The sequence below is a fragment of the Metarhizium album genome (genome assembly GCF_000804445.1).
Source record: "Metarhizium album ARSEF 1941 chromosome Unknown scaffold_23, whole genome shotgun sequence".
In the NCBI taxonomy this organism is placed as follows: Eukaryota; Fungi; Ascomycota; class Sordariomycetes; order Hypocreales; family Clavicipitaceae; genus Metarhizium; species Metarhizium album.
The window spans coordinates 125,938-146,154 of NW_024467597.1; the positions used below are offsets into that span (position 1 = coordinate 125,938).

General features: G+C 49.5%; 7 protein-coding genes across 7 annotated transcripts; 4 read left to right on the plus strand and 3 right to left on the minus strand.

Moving 5' to 3' along the window:
• Positions 1-7: 7 nt before the first annotated feature.
• MAM_06692 (uncharacterized protein) lies at positions 8-1,052 on the plus strand (the record flags this gene model as incomplete). Its single annotated transcript, XM_040825490.1, has 2 exons — positions 8-463; positions 759-1,052. 2 exons carry the CDS (start codon positions 8-10, stop codon positions 1,050-1,052), a joined length of 750 nt encoding a protein of 249 aa, XP_040676481.1.
• Positions 1,053-1,384: 332 nt separating this feature from the next.
• MAM_06693 (AdoMet-dependent rRNA methyltransferase spb1) lies at positions 1,385-4,013 on the minus strand (the record flags this gene model as incomplete). The annotated part of the gene is made up of 2 exons (XM_040825491.1): positions 1,385-3,790; positions 3,846-4,013. The coding sequence occupies 2 exons, from the start codon at positions 4,011-4,013 to the stop codon at positions 1,385-1,387; spliced, it is 2,574 nt and encodes an 857-aa protein (XP_040676482.1).
• A 578-nt stretch (positions 4,014-4,591) lies between these two features.
• Positions 4,592-7,235, plus strand: MAM_06694 (Dynamin, GTPase domain protein; the record flags this gene model as incomplete). The annotated part of the gene is made up of 3 exons (XM_040825492.1): positions 4,592-4,646; positions 4,715-6,721; positions 6,796-7,235. 3 exons carry the CDS (start codon positions 4,592-4,594, stop codon positions 7,233-7,235), a joined length of 2,502 nt encoding a protein of 833 aa, XP_040676483.1.
• Positions 7,236-7,666: 431 nt separating this feature from the next.
• MAM_06695 (cation efflux family protein family) lies at positions 7,667-9,127 on the minus strand (the record flags this gene model as incomplete). Its single annotated transcript, XM_040825493.1, has 2 exons — positions 7,667-8,770; positions 8,894-9,127. The coding sequence occupies 2 exons, from the start codon at positions 9,125-9,127 to the stop codon at positions 7,667-7,669; spliced, it is 1,338 nt and encodes a 445-aa protein (XP_040676484.1).
• Positions 9,128-9,941: 814 nt separating this feature from the next.
• MAM_06696 (uncharacterized protein) lies at positions 9,942-10,958 on the plus strand (the record flags this gene model as incomplete). The annotated part of the gene is made up of 1 exon (XM_040825494.1): positions 9,942-10,958. The coding sequence occupies one exon, from the start codon at positions 9,942-9,944 to the stop codon at positions 10,956-10,958; it is 1,017 nt and encodes a 338-aa protein (XP_040676485.1).
• Positions 10,959-13,845: 2,887 nt separating this feature from the next.
• On the plus strand, positions 13,846-15,765 carry MAM_06697 (MYND domain protein (SamB); the record flags this gene model as incomplete). Its single annotated transcript, XM_040825495.1, has 1 exon — positions 13,846-15,765. One exon carries the CDS (start codon positions 13,846-13,848, stop codon positions 15,763-15,765), a length of 1,920 nt encoding a protein of 639 aa, XP_040676486.1.
• Positions 15,766-16,842: 1,077 nt separating this feature from the next.
• Positions 16,843-18,102, minus strand: MAM_06698 (Eukaryotic rRNA processing; the record flags this gene model as incomplete). Its single annotated transcript, XM_040825496.1, has 3 exons — positions 16,843-17,162; positions 17,258-17,933; positions 17,998-18,102. The coding sequence occupies 3 exons, from the start codon at positions 18,100-18,102 to the stop codon at positions 16,843-16,845; spliced, it is 1,101 nt and encodes a 366-aa protein (XP_040676487.1).
• Between the last annotated feature and the right edge of the window lie 2,115 nt (positions 18,103-20,217).

The window sequence follows — 20,217 nt, forward strand, 5'->3', positions numbered from 1 at the left end:
AACCAAAATGACCTCACAAATTGAGTCTGCGCTCGAAGACATGATTTCGACGTTCAACGACCTCAATAGTTCCATTATCGAGGAGCTTGATTCAGAACCTAGCCCCTTGGAATTCATGCGGTTTGTCTCCAGAAATTCGCCTTTTGTAGTACGGGGAGCCGCTTCATCATGGAAAGCTACACGAGAATGGAACTCGAAATATCTCAGATCAGCCCTCGCTGGACAGACTGTCAATGTCGCCGTCACTCCTCATGGGTTCGCATATTTCAAATTTCGCGATTCAAATACAGGCAGAATTCACTCTAACCAAGCTTTGCCCAGCAACGCCGATGCACCTACATATTCGCCAAAAGATGGAGTCACCGTTCTCTCGAAGCCACATGAGGAACCTCAGATGTTCAACGACTTTCTCACATACGTCACGCAGCAGGAAACGGACGACACCTTCCCTGAAGATTCCGAGGTGAGATATGCGCAAACACGTCAGTCTCTGAACTCCCGACCCTGCCAGCTATCCTGCCTCTCCATGCAGTAGACAGTATGACATATTCCCATCGTCACCAGCTGATACCCAAGGATCATCAGAAAATGACAATCTTAGAGACGAGTACTCTTGTTTGTTCCCGGACGCGCAGAGGGACATTCCATTCGCGCGAATTGCACTACAGAAGAGTCCTGATGCAGTAAATTTGTGGATAGGAAACTCCAAATCTATGACCGCAACTCATAAAGATAACTTTGAGAACATATTTGTGCAGGTAATTGGCAGAAAACACTTTGTTCTGTTGCCGCCAGTCTGCCATCCCTGTATGAATGAAGTTCTGCTTACTCCAGCTACCTACGTGCGAGACCAGACTGGCCTTTCTATTCGCCTCGATGAAGGGGCAGATCTTGTTCCTTTTGTAACTTGGGACCCGGACCATCCGGCAATGAATTCTACCCCGTTCTCCAGATATGCGCAGCCGATGCGAGTTACTCTAAACCCCGGGGACATGTTGTACCTGCCGGCCATGTGGTACGTCTTGCATGCTATTCTTGCTAGCAATAACTGAGGGTAACGGCGAATTAAAGGTATCATAAAGTCAGCCAATCTAGCATCCCAGGGGGAGAAGGGTTTGTCGTTGCAATAAACTACTGGTCAGTCAAAAGTTAACAGCTCCAGCATTCCACATATATAACATCGAGATTGGTCTCCTAACGTGGAATTTTATTATAGGTATGACATGGAGTTCAGTGGACCTACCCACCCTATGACTGCTCTTATTCAGACCCTATCGAACGGTATACTTCGAAGTCAGTCGTAGGACCATGACTGAAGACTGAGGATTTTCAAAGATTTGGTAGTTATGCAAGATCCATATTTCTGACCACCCGTGTCCTACTGTCATCTTTTCTTTTTCTGAGAAATCCGCTTTTGTGCCCTCAACTCTTTCTTCATCCTAGGATCTACCATACGATAGCGCCCTCTGACACCCTTGGGTCTTCCCTGGACTCCTCTGTTCAAGCCGCGGGCCACGACCAGCTTGGCTGGTTGTGAAGGCTTCTTGCGAGCAGCTTTGCTCAACAGTTTGCCTATGCTCTCTGCCTTTTCTTTTTCAGTCATGCCTTCATCATTGGCGAGCATATCCGACTTCTTTTTTAGCTTCTCCAGCTTCTGAGCAGCCTTGAACTTCTTTCTTGCCTTTGCCTCCCGAACCTTCTTAATCGGTCGTGCGTTGAAAGCCCGAAGTTTCTCTTTAATAGCATCTGCAGCTGCTTTGGTAACGGGCTTGTGCGGTTTATCGTGCTTGCTTTCATCGTCAATGAACCACTCTGGCAAACCCTCCCTATCGCGAAATGCATGCTTGTTGAAGCCCTCATCGATCGCATCATGACTTGTCTTCTGACCGGTAGCAAGTTGGTGAGCTATGGTCATTGCTTCAGCAGTGATTATGTCGATATCTAGAGGGGAGGTGTCAGATGTGATGTTTGTTTGTGCCAGCCTGGCATCATTAACCATGTACTCACCAAGTTTTCCGTCTGGAAGACGCTTCTCCTCTTGCCATTCGTCGGTATGATTGCCCTTGACGACTTCAAAATCATCGTCCTCGTCATTGTCTTCCTGCGAGCCAGTTTTCTTGATCGGAGTTTGAATCTTCGCTACCTTCTTGGTACTACCATTTGCTCCATTCAGCCGTGTGTTTTTGGAAAATTGACCACCCATGGTAATGTTGTCGACGACACCGTTGTCATTTACATGAACATCCTTTGCACTGGCAGTGAAATCTTTAAAAACGTCCTGGCTGAAAAATGCCGCAGCTCGCTTAGATAGTCCGTCTGCTGACGGTGCATTGTCATCGAGATCCGTCAAAAGGCTTCTTGCTGGTTGGCCTTCCTCATCTTCTGACGAGTCATCCTCCTCTTCAAGCTCACTTGAATCCGATTTCACACCATCCTCATCCGCGGAAAGGCCTTCCCACTCATCGTCACGCTCCTCTCTGGCTTTCTTGGCACGGTATCTGGCGTCGGCTTCGGCTTTCTTCTCACGATAATTGTCGTACATGGAATCAAGTTCCCGTTCTAGGAGATCTTCCTCGTCATCGCTTTCATTTCCGTCTCCATCAGACGCTTCAGCAGTATTCTGGGCTGTGTCTTGATCTGGAATAACTGCCATACTGCCACGATTCAACCTCCGTAATGCGCCTGGCTTATCTGCAGACTTCATAGAAAACATAGCACCTTCTCCGATTGGACCGGACTCCTCCATGCCAATGTCCATAGGCGCAACCATGTTGAGCTGCAAACGGACAATCTCGCGTTGTTTCTTCTCGTTTTCTTTGCGTCGTTCTCGTTTCTTTTTAGAATTCTCTTTATCCTTCATGCTTTGCAGTTCTCCTTGGAGGCGAAGTTCTTCGTCCATTGATTCGACCTCAACCACCTCCTCTCCAGATGCGGCGTCTTCTTGGTTCTTCTCCTTTGTTGAATATCCAAAAAGATCTCTCGCTTTGAGGCGCCACTTGAGGAGAAGCTTAAAGTCCTTGCGGCCCAAGACTTTAAGGTCTTGGCAACACTGTCTGATCTCCTCGGTAGTCTCATGGATTTTGTCTAAAGCGGCCAAAGCCACATCACCACCGGGTGGCTGCGAAAAAGTGAGCTTATTGCAAGATCCGAGAATAGCGATCGGATCGGTGGTTTGGATGAATTCGCTGGCGGGAACTTCTTTAAACAGTATATAGTCGCCTTCATCGTAGCCTTCTCGTTTTCGCTTCTTAGTCTCAGGGTTATAAACCTTGGCCTCATTATTTGGCGTTGCTCCGGTAAGCTCCGCGAAGACATGGCGAGGATCGAGAAATCGGGGGTCGATGCGCTTAGGGGCTTTGAATCCTCTGCAGACGACGAAAATTTCAGCGGAAACGTTTCGAGAGGAAGGTGGCTTTGTGGCTTCAACTTTTGCAAAAAGCTGATTCAGGACCCATAGCAATGGGTTAAAGTCCTTCGATCGGAAAACCTTGGTGACAAATGTGCCACCTTCAACAAGAAACTCAGTCGCTAATTTTAGAGACTGCAAAGCAAGTTCTGCCTGATTGAAGGAGTCTTGTGCCCATGCAGTACCGACATTCGGTGCACCGTCATGCAATACAGTGTCAGCTTTCCACGTTTTAAGATGTTGTCGAATAGTAGCACGGCACTTCTCGGTCGTAATATCGCTCTGAAAGGTAATGACTCTGGGTATAGGCTTGATTGGTGCAAGGTCGACGCCGACTATCAAACTATTCACTGGCATCACCTCGGCAGCAACTTGACACCAGGACTAGTATCGAAGATCAGCTGGAGGTCCTTGATGTCAAGTATTTTCGAAAACTTACGCCTGGCGCAGCGCAAAGGTCCAGAAGGACCTTGCTCCTTTCCAGGAATCCATATTTCTTATTCAATTGAATAATTTTAAAGGCCGATCGGGCGCGGTATCCTTTCTCCTTGGCAAGCTTATACCACTTATCAAGACGGCCCTTGCCGTGCTTCTTCTGAATCGCCATAATGGCGACTTCCCAACGGGTACAAATGGCGGATAAAGATCGAAGCCAGAAATTTTCCAGCAAAAAGTTGCTGATAACGACCGATCACGTGCGGATAAATAACAAGAGCGGGCGGTTGTGGCTGATGTAGGCGGGAATGATTTGTGGCGCATGCTCTTGTTCCAGAGAGTGACCTGAGGAGCCCACATGCTACCACATTCCATGTATTACAACATACAACATTTTATTGTCGAAAGCTAATCGCCAAACTCGAATCGGTCATCTCATTCAAGGGTCCTTTCAAGGGCCGTATGCGCGTAATTGCCTATACGCCCCTACAATTTATCTCTTTTACAATGAGTTCACAAGTTCTCGCGGCGGGATCGCGACCTGCGACGCGACGTGCATTCATCAGTGTCAACCGACAACTACACCGACTTCCTACCGGGGGGCTGTTGCGAACAGACTCATCCATCCGAGCAACAAGAAAGCGCATGTGGTTTAACGGCAACTCATTTCACAATGCTGTGATTGCACGGAATGCCTCTTTTGTCCGCTTTTTACCTAAGCTAGTTGTCAAATTCGCTAGGATACCAGCAATGTTTGGTGGCTTGGCAATCGGTGCCTTTGCTTGGGTGCAATATCAAGCAACTCGTATGTCGCTGCAGTAATCCGTCGGAAACCTTCGGCCATTGTCTCTCGACTATTCTAACTCTCTGCAGAGGCTAGTACTTATGCTATCGAGCTTTTCAATTCCACAAAGGATACCGTAACGTCCTCGGCGACAAGTTTATTTGATACCGCGAAGGATGTCGCTGCTCAAACCCGGCAGGGTTGGGAAAACACGAAGGAGCAGATCGACACGCCAGAATGGCTCAAGCGGGTTCTCAGAATCCATCAAGATATCGGCACCGGAGGTGAGGGCGGGCCCAAAGAGAGCAGAACAGGTACAGGCGCGGCTGTTGTTGCGTCTGCTGCAGCCTATGGCTACGAACGGACATCAGAGGATGACCCTCGAGATCCAGAAGAGATGGCGAGAGACGACCAGATGATGGTTCTTACGAAGAAGATGATTGAGATCAGAAGTATACTGCAAAAAGTTGGGCAGTCCAGCTCGTTAACACTTCCATCCATTGTCGTCATCGGTTCGCAATCGTCAGGGAAGAGCTCTGTCTTGGAGGCGATTGTTGGACACGAATTCCTACCAAAGGGCTCAAACATGGTCACACGAAGACCAATCGAGCTCACTCTGGTCAACACGCCTGCGTCAGGGGACGAGTACGGAGAGTTCCCGGACCTCGGTTTAGGGCGTATTTCAGATTTCTCATCAATCCAAAGAACTCTGACGGAACTCAACATGGCAGTATCAGACGTCGACTGTGTTTCAGATGACCCTATACATCTTACTATATATTCTCCTAACGTTCCCGACTTGTCTTTGATTGATTTGCCTGGTTACATCCAAGTGGTGGGACAAAACCAACCACTTCAACTCAAGCAGAAGATCTCGGAACTATGTGACAAGTACATTCAGCCGCCGAACGTGATTCTAGCCATCTCAGCAGCCGATGTGGATCTCGCCAATTCAACTGCTTTGCGGGCATCTCGCCGAGTCGACCCAAGAGGCGAACGAACTATTGGCGTTATCACAAAGATGGATCTAGTTGACCCGGCTCGTGGTGCCGCTATTCTAAATGACAAACAATACCCACTTCGACTAGGTTACGTCGGAGTTGTGTCCAAAGCACCGCTTTCCCAAGGATTATTCAAGATGGGATCAACAAATTTAATGTCAGCGATAGCCAAACATGAAAATAGTTTCTTTTCATCTCACCCTCTCGACTATGGCCCAGACGCCGGTGTCAATGTCGGCACAACAACTTTACGCAAGAAGTTAATGAACGTCCTTGAGCAAACCATGTCATCCAGCTTACAGAGCACGAGCGATGCCATCCGGCAAGAGCTCGAAGAGGCAACATATGAGTTCAAAGTCCAATACAACGACCGGCCGCTATCCGCCGAGTCATATCTCGCTGAAAGTTTAGACGCCTTCAAGCACTCTTTCAAGCAATTTACAGAGGAATTTGGTCGGCCACAAATGCGCGAGTTGCTAAAGAACGAACTTGACCAGAAAGTCCTTGATCTTTTGGCAGTCAGATACTGGAACAAACCTGTTACAGATTTGTCGCTGGCTCAAGTAGAGCCAGATCATATCTCAGATCTTCCGAAAGCAGAGGCTTCCTCGCTATACTGGCATAGGCAGCTTGATGCATCAGCCTCAGCACTAACCAAGCTCGGTGTTGGACGTCTCGCGACGACTGTAGTGGCCTCATCTTTGCAAGATCATGTTAATCGGCTACTCAACAATTCTAATTTCGCAACGCACCCTTTCGCACGTCAAGCCATATTAGAGGCAGCGTCGACCATTCTCAGTGAAAAGTTCTACAGTACCAGCGATCAAGTCGAAAATTGTATTAAGCCTTTCAAATTCGAGATTGATATCGAGGAACGAGAATGGGCGCAGGGGCGGCAACACGTCGGGGATGTGTTGAAGAAAGAGCTTAAAGACTGTGAGGCTGCCTTGGGTGGACTAGAATCATCTGTCGGCGGTCGTCGAAAGTTGAAAGAGGTCATGAATTTCGTTGACAAGGCTCGGAAAGGCGATCTTGTTGTTGAAGGTGATGGTCAAAGTGGCGCTGGCGGTTTTAGCGCTGCACTCCTCGCAAAAGGTATGTGTTCCCTCTTCGCCACACTCTACCAGTGTATTTTCGATGCCTGTAAAATGTGGTCTGACAGCCAACAGGCCGTGAGGCGGTATTTCTTCGTGATCGTGCAGACATCATCAAGATGCGACTCCTGGCCATCAAGTCCAAACAATGCGCATCTGTTAGGAACAAATACTACTGCCCTGAAGTGTTCTTAGACTCTGCAGCATCGAAACTAGCTTCTACAGCTGTTCTTTTTATCAATGTAGAATTGCTCTCAGAGTTCTACTACAAATTCCCTCGGGAGCTGGATCTCCGTCTCGGCCGCCACCTAACCGAAGATGAAGTTGAAAGGTTTGCCAAGGAAGATCCCAAGATTCGGCGCCACCTGGAGGTGATCCGCAGAAAAGAGCTTTTGGAGCTTGTCCTTGAGAAGATGGACAGCTTAAAACAACTAGAGGGCAGAGAACGTGAACGATTGACCGACGAACGAAGGCGTGACGGACAGAGGCAGCATGGTAGATGGCGACTGTTTTGATTGTGTCAAGCCCCGATCTCTTTATTGGACTTTGGCATTCATCAAAGGTCGCTTACTATGTGAGAGGCTTGTGGAGTCGTGGCAAAGGGTGTGTTTGGGGGGGAGGCGGGTTCCATTTTTTTTCATCTTTCTCTTCTGTTTTGGTATTTAACTAACTATACACGCTTTGTAGACTTACCCGCAGGGGGCACTATGACCGGCCTCTGGAAGCAAGGATACCCTTATTATTTATCATGTAGATCAGAGCCGCATTCATGCATATCTAGTGTTCCGTTTCTAAACGCGAAGTGTCCTTAATGTTATATTGTAGCAAAGCAAAACAGGAGGAGCGAGTAGCTTGAGACAACAATCCCATGTAGCCATTCGTCATTCAATTGATATGCTAACCAAGGGCAATTGCAAGGAACCTAATCGGATGGCTAGAGGACTTATCAAGAGCTTGCATCAGGGTAAACTTGCAAGGTAACCTCCCATCGTGTATTGCCACCCATACCATAACCTTCTCCAAGTCTGTTCTGGATCAGTGATGATACTCGACTCCGCAACTTGCTGACGGCCATTTCATCGCAACCCCTCAGAATTCTCACTGTTAGGTTGGCCATGCATAGGCCGTAGTGAACCTGCCAGAACTGAGACTCTTCCACTCGAGTGATCAAAGCATCTGACTCAATGTCCCTTAACACAGCCGTGACTCCAGAGCTGCCGTTAGTTCCACCATATGACATCAATAACATCAGGCCTTGCGCAATTACCACCCGCATGCCGAGGCCAAACATAGCGACCGAAATGGTGGCGCAGATAAGTCGGTCTAGCCAAGTATAGAGTTGAATCGAGAATAGTGGCAGAATCGCAACAATCATGGAAAAAAGTAAAGTCAGAAAGTGAAACGGATTAGAAAGCACGCTTGGTAGTGCGGACAGGCACGACACCCTCATGACCTTTGCGATGCGCGAGTGATTTTTCAGACCATATGCAGAAACTAATGTGCCTATGGCAGCAACGGCCGCTACAAGATCTATAGAGCTAGCCGATATTCGGTCATGCCCATGCTCGTGGTGTGCCTCATGATTTCCCATGGTCTCCAGAAGATGTTTGAGATTGTGCGAGACGAGGTCGAAACCCCCAAAGAGGAGAAATATGGACATGGCGAATCCAGCGAGTACTTCGGCTCTCTCCAGTCCGAAGGGGTGACGAATGCTGCTGCGTCGCCAAACTTCAAAGTTTCCTAGTACTTCCACGACAACACATACAGCAGCGCTGCCGGCGTCGAAAAAGACCAAGTGGGATAAAGCCATTGCAGAGAGCGATCCTTCAGACCTAAAGAAGATGAAGGTAGCAACTGCCAAGTGGCACAGGCTCCAATAAAGTCTAGTACGCTGTTCATTTTGCATACTCTTCCATGCTTCCTCTAATGTCGGTATGGGTAACGAAGCTGGCAGGACAGGAGGCGGTCTCGGCGGCGGTTCTTGGAATATCTGATGCTGTGCTGAGATACTACTATGCTTGTACCTGTGACCACGGCGCTGGCCAATATTCTGCACCGATTTATGAAGTTAGTTGTCGTTTCAAAAAACAAACTAACTACTCTCCAAAGTAGAAGGGGTATTGTGAGTAAAGGAGGCGTGCAGTACCGATTTCACAGGAGACGTAGATATCACCTGAGTTTGGAAGTTGAACGGATTATGGGGAGCGCCAGCAGTGGCAATATCTCCTGCTTGGTTTTCCGACGCCATGGCCGACAAGGGCGCGAGAAGTCGTGATTCGAGTTGTCGCGTATGATTGTCGAGTTCCCTCTCGCTCGCAGGATCTGTATCGTCCACTACCACTGTAGGCGGAGGATCAATTCGAGGAGTAGACGACTGAGTGTAATGGTCGGCTTTGAATGACTCCATGAGCCCCGACTGTGATAATCTCGTGAAACTTCTTCGCAGGATACGCTCGTTGTGCCAGACTGAAATAGTCAACCAGCATGTCTGTGGGAGCGACAATAGAGGGATGTATCGGTGACTTCGTTGACAATAGCGCGGCGGAATGGCTTGCTCTTTCTACAGATACAATGAGAGTGCCCTTGTCAGTTGAGTTGAGGTCAAAATGAAAAGTCCAGAGAAACGGCTCGTAGAGTGAGGTTTTGCTGTTCGTCGTGGATGTCATTGACATGATCTCGACGGGCCACAATGAAAAGGAAACGTACTTAGATTCTGCAGCGTGTTGGTAGCGAGCTTGCACTTGCACGCTACTTACTTACTTAAGTACGTACCCTCAAGTACGGAGTAAGTACCCACTCGCGCGGCCGCCCAATCTGCTGTACGACAAGATGGCAAAAAAAAAGTCAATAAAGAGCCAAGGACAGTCACCAGAACCGCACCTTATGGCACATATGTGTTTAGTACGGTACAGTGTTTGACCTTCAGATTTCGTTACCAATCATGTGTTTGAGCGTTGGGGGACCGTTTTGCAAGTCACTTTTTGTCTTTTCAACCAATATACTTATATATCTCAGCAGCGTACGTACATACAGCGTATGGCAGCTGGCTTGGCTGAATTGAGCGATCCAACAATACCTTGACCTCGCCTTCCATCGCGATCCGAGCCGCACCGAAACTTGTCTCTGCCGACAGGGCTCTACAGATATTCTCAGACGGAACTCCTACCAGGCTTTCGAGCCCGAAATCCTGAAATACAGTTGCCAGTGTGTCTGAACACGCAATGGACCTTGGCACGAGCGACGCCGTGCAACGCGACGAGCCAAAGGCAACATCTGACCATCGACGTGCATCTTCTGGTTCCGGACTTCTATCCAAATTTCCTTTCTTGCGAACGTCTGCAGAAATCAAGACGCGCCTAGACATTGAAGAAGACGACGCCTTAACCCCAGTGGCTACCGCGCCGTTGGCACTCGCTCCCTTGGCACAGCTCCAGAAGACTCGGCGTCGACGAGGCTCCCTTAGAAAGGCAGCACTCCTTGGGCGCGGTGCGCAACGAGAGAAAAAGGATACCAAGCTATTGAAAATCGACACCTTATCTACTGCTGCAATTGAAGCCGAGGTGGTGGGGGCATCGTCGTCCTCTGGCATCACTGAACGGGACGCCCTAGGCCTCGAGGTATCCGATTTCACGCCTCACCTGGTATCGACTGATGTGCCTCTCAAGATATCAGCGGCTTCCAGCCAGTCAGGCGCCGATGCCATGGCCAAGGGAGATCACCGCGAACGGTATGCAGAGCGACGCAATGGTTATAACTCAACGACTGACGAGGAGGACATACTTCAAATTCCTCGTAATCAAGGCCCTCCGCTCTCCACCTTATCTGCGTCGTCTGGATCCGAATCCTACTTCACAAACCGAACAACCGCCGCCCGTCGCAGATCATTTCAACAGACCAAGTCTCCACTGTCCTACAGTGGCATATCTACAACAGCTCTCCCTCATCCAGACTCTGACTGGGATTATTCAGAAACCGAATGGTGGGGATGGGTCGTCCTCAGTATAACCTGGTTCGTCTTCGTTATTGGCATGGGATCCTGCTTGAATGTCTGGACTTGGGCGTGGGACGTTGGCAAAACACCATATGCACCTCCTGAGCTCGAAAATGACGAGACTCTGCCAATAGTAGGATATTATCCGGCGCTCATCATCTTGACGGGTGTCATGGCTTGGGTTTGGGTGGTAGTCGCTTGGGTGGGCATGAAGTATTTTCGACACGCCAAAATAAGCGGTGATTGAATCGATCGAAGAGAATTCTTGATGATACCTTCTGGCGGCCAACGTATCAACGCGAGATACTCTGGTCCTTTACTAAATCCAGCGACTCAAAAGCTCGTGAACAGAGCCCTGCATATCGTAATTCCATCTACTAGTGCTCGTTCCTGTTTGTAAGGTAGCAGGCTGGGGATCAGAGCGATGCAGAAGCTTAAGTGAACCAGTTTGCGTCGTAGGAGAGTCATCTACCGGCCCAGTATCTTTCAGATATATTGACTGCGTGTTGGGGATGGAAGAATCAGCTTTGAGACAGAAATTCGCCCAAAGTCACACTATTATGCTCCGTTGTTTAGCAACACGATACGTAATGGAGGCTCTCAAGTAGTGCCTTCCAAGCTACTGCGGCATCCGGAATGCAATGACCTTATTTTCGAGCCTTCTTTCTTTCACTGTTTGTCCCTTGGTTTCAGTTATACAAGGGCGCTCTGTGTAGGACGAGACAATCCTGCCCAATTCCCAAGCGCCGACCCCAAGGAATAAGGCTTTTCCATTGTTGACAGCTTGAAGTGCTGGTGAGTTAACACTGCCACCTAGGCTACAAAACAAACAGCAGATTAGCATTAGCATAAACATACAATATTGAACTGAAACAAGCGGCGGCTGATCGTCAACCTACCGAGCTAACAAAAGTTGTTAATAATTTGACTGGCTCGCAACTTCGTGGTGTCTTACCGCAAGGTCAGAGTGGACCACGGAACTAAACGGTCATTACTAATGAATACTTGAGTACGGAGTACCCAGATACGTAGTTAAATTTATGAGCGTCAGTCTGCTCTCGTACACACGGTTTGTTTCATACCAGCACCGACAAACAACAATCACCGGTTCCAGATGCCTATTGGTGGGTGGGGTGGCTCTCACCCAGGTGTTGGCGCTTTGGCGATCATAGCATTCACTCACTGTCACGACCAGATCTCGAGCACTGAGGGCAGCTGGGGGCCGGCCGTTCTGGGTGGCGGCGTCGAGCAATCTCCGTGCTATAAAATCGATGTCAATATTGAACTGATGCCGCACCTGGTGGCCATGGCTGAGGGGGCTGATGCCGGACAGAAAAGCAGGTGCCTAACCACAGTGCATTGATGCTTGGCACTGTGATTCAGGCGTTGGCGCCACCCGCAGTTACGTTGTTTTTAGTTGCCAACGTTCGCCATGGAAACAACTGTTATTCCCTCGCGCAGGTCATGGCCAACAGGTGGCAACATTGAAATCCTCACTCAACTCGTGCCATTCCTGGCGGGCAAATGCACTCACTGTGAGCAACATCAACGGTATCAGCTGGTCACTAGTGTGTAACTGGTGCTTTGGGTTTATTTTATAAAAGTGTCTGGTGGTTCTTTTACTTTTTTCGCAAACTTATTCGGGCGGCGTCTGCAACCGGTGATGACATGAAAGGTGGGCGCCAGACTTCTTCACATACCAGCCTCTAGGTACCAATATGCGAACCAACGGTAGAAGCCACAGAGACCAAGACCGCCCTGAAGCATTTAAATGGCCACGCAAAGCAACATTGGACAGTATCAAAATCGTGCCGGGAGGCGCAAAGACTGGTGGAACACCCACTAATTATCCTCCGGCAACCTCATAGTGTATATTTTCCCACCACCGAAGTATTACATACCCAGGAACTTTCTCAACAACCTTTTACGGTGGAAGCGCGGCTTGGGAATTTGTTCCCATGTCATCATCCATCCCATCTCGATTGAGTTCGTCAGATCACACGGTTTTACATACGAGGAGCAGCCGCAGCGCTTAAGGATATGATCTTGGTAGTATTCCCGCCAAAACCTGACACCAATGTCCAGTTCCTCTGTCGAAAGCTGTCAATTATCATCGATGCACCCAAGTAAGCCCTCGGCAAAGGTGCTATTGGTCCTGTAGCAAAGAAGGGGACGTTGATGCGCCCAGTGCTAGCTCCGCTGCCCAAGCCCGGCACCTGGGTGCATGTGCTCTAGAGGTTCCGCCTGTAGGGAGCACTGTCTGGTCAACTAGTAAGTACTTAGACTGGTGCCTCGCCGGCACCCCCGATGTCAGGGCCCCAACCAAGGCCTGTGCTGGCCCGGGATGCTCCCAGGTCGACTGGTGCCAGGCCTAATTTCCAACCTCCACCAACCTCTCGAGCTTTTCCCCCTTCGAGGTCCCCTTACCCCCTTCAACAACCGTCTTCCGCATAACGGCCACGGCGCCATCTTCCAACTCCCGGCAGCTCAGAAGGCACAGCTCTTCGCGCTGCTTAATCGACGAGACCGATCTTCGCAAAACAGTCACCACGACTGTAACGTCCCTACGGATCTGCATTCTCTCTGCCGCTACTCTCCCACCCGGCTGACTGTGCCTGGTGCATTGCCCTTCGCCTCCGCCTCCCGCGTCTCGGTCCTAGTTGCACCCAACGTTTGCCTGAAACACCGCAAGCCTACGCTCGCCATTACTTCCCTCTCGACAACCGACAACGGCATACTTTCGCTCTTGAACATTCACTCTCCATCAGCCTCATCAGCAGCAGCCTTTTACTACTTGGACGCATCTAGGCCTTGGTGTTGCGCCGTGCTCTGTTGCCCATTAGAGTGTGCTCAGCACCAAGCCGCCACTGGCCACCCCGGTCACGTCGTCGGCCTTCTGTCAACCCTACCTGCCTCAGACATCTTCTGCTATCGAGTCCTTGGCAATCATCCGCTTGACCTCTACGACCTTCCGTGCAACCAACTTGTCTTCCATAGTTATCTCGCCCAGCCCCTCAGGCGGAGGGGCTACATACTCTCTCATCCCATAACCTCTAGGCGCTCAGCTAGCCGTTACTTTGTCTGCCGCCATTTGTCAACTAGCCCTTGGGTTGGATGAGGTCCATCTGCTCAAGATGAGGGAAGTCAATTTCAGCATCCCGAACGTCAACAAGGCGTCTGTTGGCATAACGACAGCCCTATATGACCGCCGAGCACTCGACTGCACGTCCACCTTGCCGCTCATCAACTCTCTCAATCACCTTGCCTACCTGACCACCTCTTCAGCTCGTATTCGCGACATTTTAACTGTCGATGGAGGTATCGAGCGTCTCGTCTGCATATTGAAGCAAGGCCGGAGTAAGGACATGATGGGCATGTGGAAATGGAATCTTGCTTTCCAGTGCGTGGTTAACATCGGTGTCCGAGGAACCGAAAATGTACGCACTCGCGTTGTTGAGGCAGACATGGTGCCAGTCATAGCCACCATTCTCGACAATTACATCAAAATCATCGAAAAATGTCGCGAAAAGGCGGAAGAAGCCAGCCAGAAACAGATGCATGAACACCACCACCGTCGTCACCGCGGACAGGATAACCGTAACTCCTCGAAACCAGCAACTTCCTTTACCAACCGGTCTACCCGCCTTGACCCCGATCAGAGGTCTGCTGTCCGACGCCACGGTCCTCCTCCCTCCATCGACGTGTCTGCCAGCTATGCCGGGCCGTCTACAATCTCGGCCCAGTCTGGCGTTGAAGCCGCTACGGCAGTGTCGCGAGACACTGCTACAATACCGGAGCGTGGTCCAACCGCTGTGGGTCGCCATCGGTACGGTTTCCGAGCGAGCGAGAGTCGCCATACGAATACCCTTTCAATTGGGCCAGCCCTACAGCCTCTGGCCGCACCGGCGTCAGTGGCGGAGAGTATCAACGGGCTCGTGCGACCTGTCCGTGACTCTGATCGTTTGGCATCGATGGCGTTGTTTGGCCTGGGTGGTAATGGATCTCAGCCGACTTCCCCTACTACACCACTTCCCCTAGCACAACTGCGCTCAACAACGGTGCGACCTATAGCGCCATCGACTGCAGCCGCTGCTGCTGCTGCTGTCGCGGCAACCGCCGCCCTAGACCCTTCAGATCGCCTACGAAGGAGACCATCTATCAGACATCAGGCGTCGACATTGGAAACGGACGATTTAAATGCTGATAGCATGCCATCTGATGAATCCCCCGACGCCGATATGGCCGGGACGACCGAAATGCAGTCTACCGTCGGCATCCAAGATATATCTATGGAGGACGGAGAAAGCATACTAGCGGGCTCGTCACTAGAGTTGAATACACCAACGGTGTCAGAAACCCACCAAGATCCCAGCACTTTCAACATCACACATCGCAATGCCATCGACGGCAGTATTGGAAACACGACCAATGCACCACCAGTGCCGACAATGGGATTGTCCCCAGCCCGGCCGACCATGGTCACACCACCGCAACAACCCACTGCCAACTCAACCGTGCCGAGATATCTCCAGGACCGGCACGTTGTTCCCACAGCGCAAATGCTCGCTGTGATGCCAAGAGAAGAGGATGTATTGATGTCCCTACAACTTTTAGCCTACGTCTCCAAGTACTGTGGGCTTCGGTCATACTTCCAGAAGAGTCATTTAGTGCCCAAACTCTCCTTGGGTATAAATTTAGCAGCTCTTGATGGGGAGGAGGATGTAGCCGACACGGATGATACCGACGACTCCGACGAGGAATATCTACTTCCTAACGACTTCAACCTTTTTCCTCTTGTAGAGAAGTTTACTGTTCGATATCACAGTACTGACATGCAATATTGGGCCGGGGTTGTTATGCGAAATCTCTGCCGCAAGGACGATACTCGTGGCGGTATTCGCCAGTGTGCCTACTATCAGTGCGGGAAGTGGGAAGAGTACACAAGACAATTTGCCAAGTGCCGCCGGTGTCGCCGTACCAAATACTGCAGTAAGGAATGTCAGAAAAGCGCATGGGCCTTCCATCGCCATTGGTGCGTCGCCGCATCGCAGTAGGCGAAAGATAAGAGCCAGAAGTACCGGTTTTATTTGTTTTTATTTTCAATGGTCTGCGGAAAGGTTGCACCTGCATAGCACATCGAAGCGTTGATCAGCGCACGGCATTTCATCTCGATACCACGGGTTTTCATGGCGTCATGGGTGGAACATGGTATTGTAGCATTATATTTTGCTTTCCTCCTTCATGCAGCTCTCATAATCGTCAACACTCTTTTGCAGCGCTACGAGCTGAGCTTGAGCATCAGCAGTTTACACACTGCTCGTAAGAGGACATGAACCAAACAATGAAGGAAAAAAGAAAAAAACCCTATACATCATATTTCAACTGGACGTACTTATCTACACAAATATGCACCGCAAAAATGGAAATGTGCTGTTGGGCGAACAGAATCTCTGACACCTGGGCATTCTTGATTAAAGATACCCACCATGAGTAACTTTCCCGAAGACATCATGGCTGGATTGCCTAGCTGGCGTCAAATACCCCAAAATCTTACTGGCATTGGCTCAAAAGGCGAGATCGGCGGAGCGAGATCAGTCTCCTTGGGAATATGGCTTTATTGAGTTCCGTAGGGTCCTCCAGTCTTCATTAAAAACGAAGGTGCCAAAAGGACTTGGTAGGAGCAGGTCGTAAAATAGCAGTATGCGATAGGTGGAGTGAGGTAGGGCTATGAAAGAATCTCTTATATCTTCCTTTGAGTCATAGATGAATGTAGCAACGACATTACATGTTGACATTAAAATTTCTCCATGGTTCCCATCAAGCTGATATGGTGGCGGCTCTCTGATCGCGCTCAGTACAGGCATAGTTACCGTACAGGTTTGGTATTGCTATGACGGCATTGAAATATGGCATGCATCGCGTGTCAACACCTTCTCTTGAGAAAGACACGTAAAGATCATGGCGAACCCTCGTTGCCCCGAGAGAATCCAAACTCCGGTTTTTGACTGGAAGTCTACACATGTCAGACACCATTGATGACTCGATCCCCCAGCCCCCAGCCCCCGCCAACTGTAAAGCAGATACATTATTGACTATGCGACGATGAAGTAAACTATAAGCGACGCAAAAAATCACTTTGAAGACATTGCCTTGCGTCTGCTCTTGCCAGGTCTTGATGCCTTGGACTTGCGTGTTGCACCTGCTTTCATTTTCTTGGTATTGAAGCTGGTCAAGTCTCCAGAGCTGATAGCATCTCCAGATTTTGCATGTCGCTTTTTACCGCCAAATCCGTACTTTTCATTCTTCTTTTGACGCTTGGTGTTAACGCTCTTGCCAGGGCCGCCTTGAGAAGAGCCCATGCCTTGTGAGTGTTTGGCAAGCTCGTGATCAACACTGACGTCAAAAAGATCCGCCTCATTTGTATCCACATCATTTCCTGACTCCTGGCGTTCTAATATGAGAGGCGAATACAATTAGCCACAGTGTCTTGAAGTGGTACCTTGCAATTAGGTTGTGCTTAGCAATAGCGAGTTGGGGAGGACCTACTTCTCTTGAGCGTTTTGATCTTCTCTAGGGTTTCCCGCTTGGCTTTCTGTCGCTCTTGAAGTTTCGCTACCTGGACTTGTTTGCCGAACCTCTTTAAATCACGCAGCTTGCGTGCCTCAGCAGCGGCCTTCCTGGCGGAAGCTTCTTCAATCAGCTTAGCCTTGACTTTCTCCATGTGGGCGTCCTCCTTGATCATTTCAGCAAAATAATCTTTTGGGCGAGAAAATGGTATGCCTTCAGCTAGGAGCCTTGTGCGACTTTCCTTGGCGGCGTCCAGACACTGAGAATAGAATGCAAGCTCGCGCTGCAAGTCGTCAGAGATGTCGGGTATGGAATCGGCCGTATTGACAGAGGAGGTGATGGACAGGTGCGATGCAAAGGTTGCGCTTCTATCAACTGGGATAGATATACGATCGAGTACCGCTTGGAGAGCAGAAGTGTTGTTGATCGTGAGGCGGGTATGGGGAATGAGGTCCTCTTGGTCCTCGTCATCGAGATCTTCGAGATCCGAAACGGGAATGTCTTCTTCTTCCTCTTTACTGCCGTCTTCTCCCGCTTGGTCTTCGAAGTCCGAGTTCTCACGGCCTGTTTTTCGGGATGCGCGTATGCTGTTTTTTTCTTCCATCTCAATTTCTGAATCGGAGGTGTCCGTCTCGTCTACAGCTCCTAAGTTCGCCTGGGAATGGCATCAGTCTTGCACTCGGTGGCGGAGTACGTCACAACATAATTGAGCCACCAACCTCTTGATTTCCATCGCCTTCGCTGTCAATGTCAACATCACCGTCATGTTCATCGTCGTCACTGTCGCCTCCGTTGCTCTGAACTGCAGGTACCCCACCAAACATTGAAGCAGAACCCTTGCGTTTCAGGGCCTCTTTGTGCCTCTTTTTTTCTTTTATTTTTTGAAAATCAACCCCTTTTTCCGCGGCAATTGCCAGGCGCAATCGGCCTTTCGTCACCATGTTCCGCGCGTGATTGCTGTGACAGATTGGGGGCAGGGAAAAGTCCTGGTGTCTTGAGCTGTGTCAGGTTCCTTACCGCCCAAAAATTGCATTCATGACCGAGAAACTTACAAAATTCTGCCGCACCATTTTTCACCGCCTGGGCAAATGATCCACCAGACAACAACAGTCCAATAATGGGCTAGGTAAGTAGGTAAATAACTATGGAGTACTCCGTAACGGGGTGCGTATCACTTTTCACGACCTCTTTTATACTTGAGTGCTGTTGACGGCAGGCACATGACAGTTTTCAGCTGTCTTATAAGAACTCTGCTGTCCTTGAAACAGTGGTCGCGCGCAAGGAGGTCTCTCGAGGTTGCCAGTCCGCCACGCGCCAACTGGTCAATGTGTGCTTCGATCGATTCTAGAAGGTAACCTACTTGGCATGTCTGGTGCATAAGTGTCACACGAAAACATGGGCGTGGCCCACGCCACATATTTTTTATGTGTCAAGTTCCCTTTTATGCTATGCGACAATAAGCGCGCTCCAACAAGCACGACATTGTAGAACAAGCAATTGTGAACAATGGCGTTTCACCTACGTACAAACATCAACTATGTCTGCGTAGCGAGCAGTACTGCGATGGGCCCTCTTACTGCCTTCTCGGAAATAAGCATTTAATTTGGCTATCATTTACGTCGAGAAGCTCTTATGGGTTTTATAACGTCAGCCGGCTTTTCCAAAACAAAACTGCGCAGGAAGGAGTGGCTGGTAGTAAACCCATCTGTTGAGATGGAGCATCCCAGTCTTGCCCACGGGGCCATGGGAGGGGGCTTCGAGGTGAGTGCGTGCCTCGTGATGTACTTGCTGTGGTATTCTATGATGGAAGAGCTGTGACCTCTCTCAAGCCAGTCTGGGCGAAGCTACAACTTCATGGCGCTCGCAACAACACCAACAAAATTACTGTCGGTAACACCAGACATCTCTGGAAACCCTTCACCGGCCAGGCGGCTTTCAGCAGGCCCAGCTTCAGGAGGGGTAAAATCAAAGACAGTCCTTTGGGAATTTGATAGCTTTTAGCAACTCACGTTGGCATCTGACCTGGCAACATTCTGTATCGGCACATTTTCACAATCATAGCATGTTCTTGGTACAACCGTTAGACTTTACACATGGCCCCTCACTTCAAATTATATATAGTACTTTGAAAAGACTCTCCCGGTGTTCAGTACGCCGTAGCATATCTTTTGCCGGAGGCCATTCTTCAGTCACTGACTGGATCATATCTCGATCCCTGTGGTGATGAATCTTGAAAAAAACAACATCCGAATAACGATCCCCTATCGTTTTCGAGGCCCGCGGGTTCGTAAAAGAAAAACGGGATTAAAATCATGACCCGTACCATGTGTATTCGTCATAGCTTCAAGCACACGAGTGCGTGTACCCCCATCTGCCCTTCTTTTGATCATCGTTTGTTTGTGTATAACTAGTTGTTGGCGCCGCCGTATTGAAATTTCGAACGAGACGTATTTGGCACCGTAAATGTGTACATTTGTTGCAGACATTTACATGATGGTGCAGCCTTGGTAGCCTCCAGATCGGGCGACTTCCTCGCTCTTATCGGAGGCCTTGACGTTTCTGGTGGAAGGCATGTTGAAGATTGTTTGAAGTACCTGGAACGAAACCAAGAAAGGAGTCTGTGTAGATTTATGTGAAGATTGAGAGTGTATTCCTGTGAGATTCTTGTGGGCTAGTTACTGGGATCTCCTGGTACTTATATACGCGGAGGCTCGTGGATCTTTCTTTGGTTTTTCCCCAGGATTCCAAAGACTTCACTGCACCAAGGTGTATACGCTCTTGGCATCCCCCAACTATACTGTACCTGGTTGGTGCTTGATATTGTTGTTGCTCATTGTTCGACAAGTAATCCCCGAGGGGGGGGATAGTTGCGCCCAGTTTGAACAAATCCACCGAATCGTGGCCATTGCAACCCAATAGTGTCGGTACTAGCATCGATT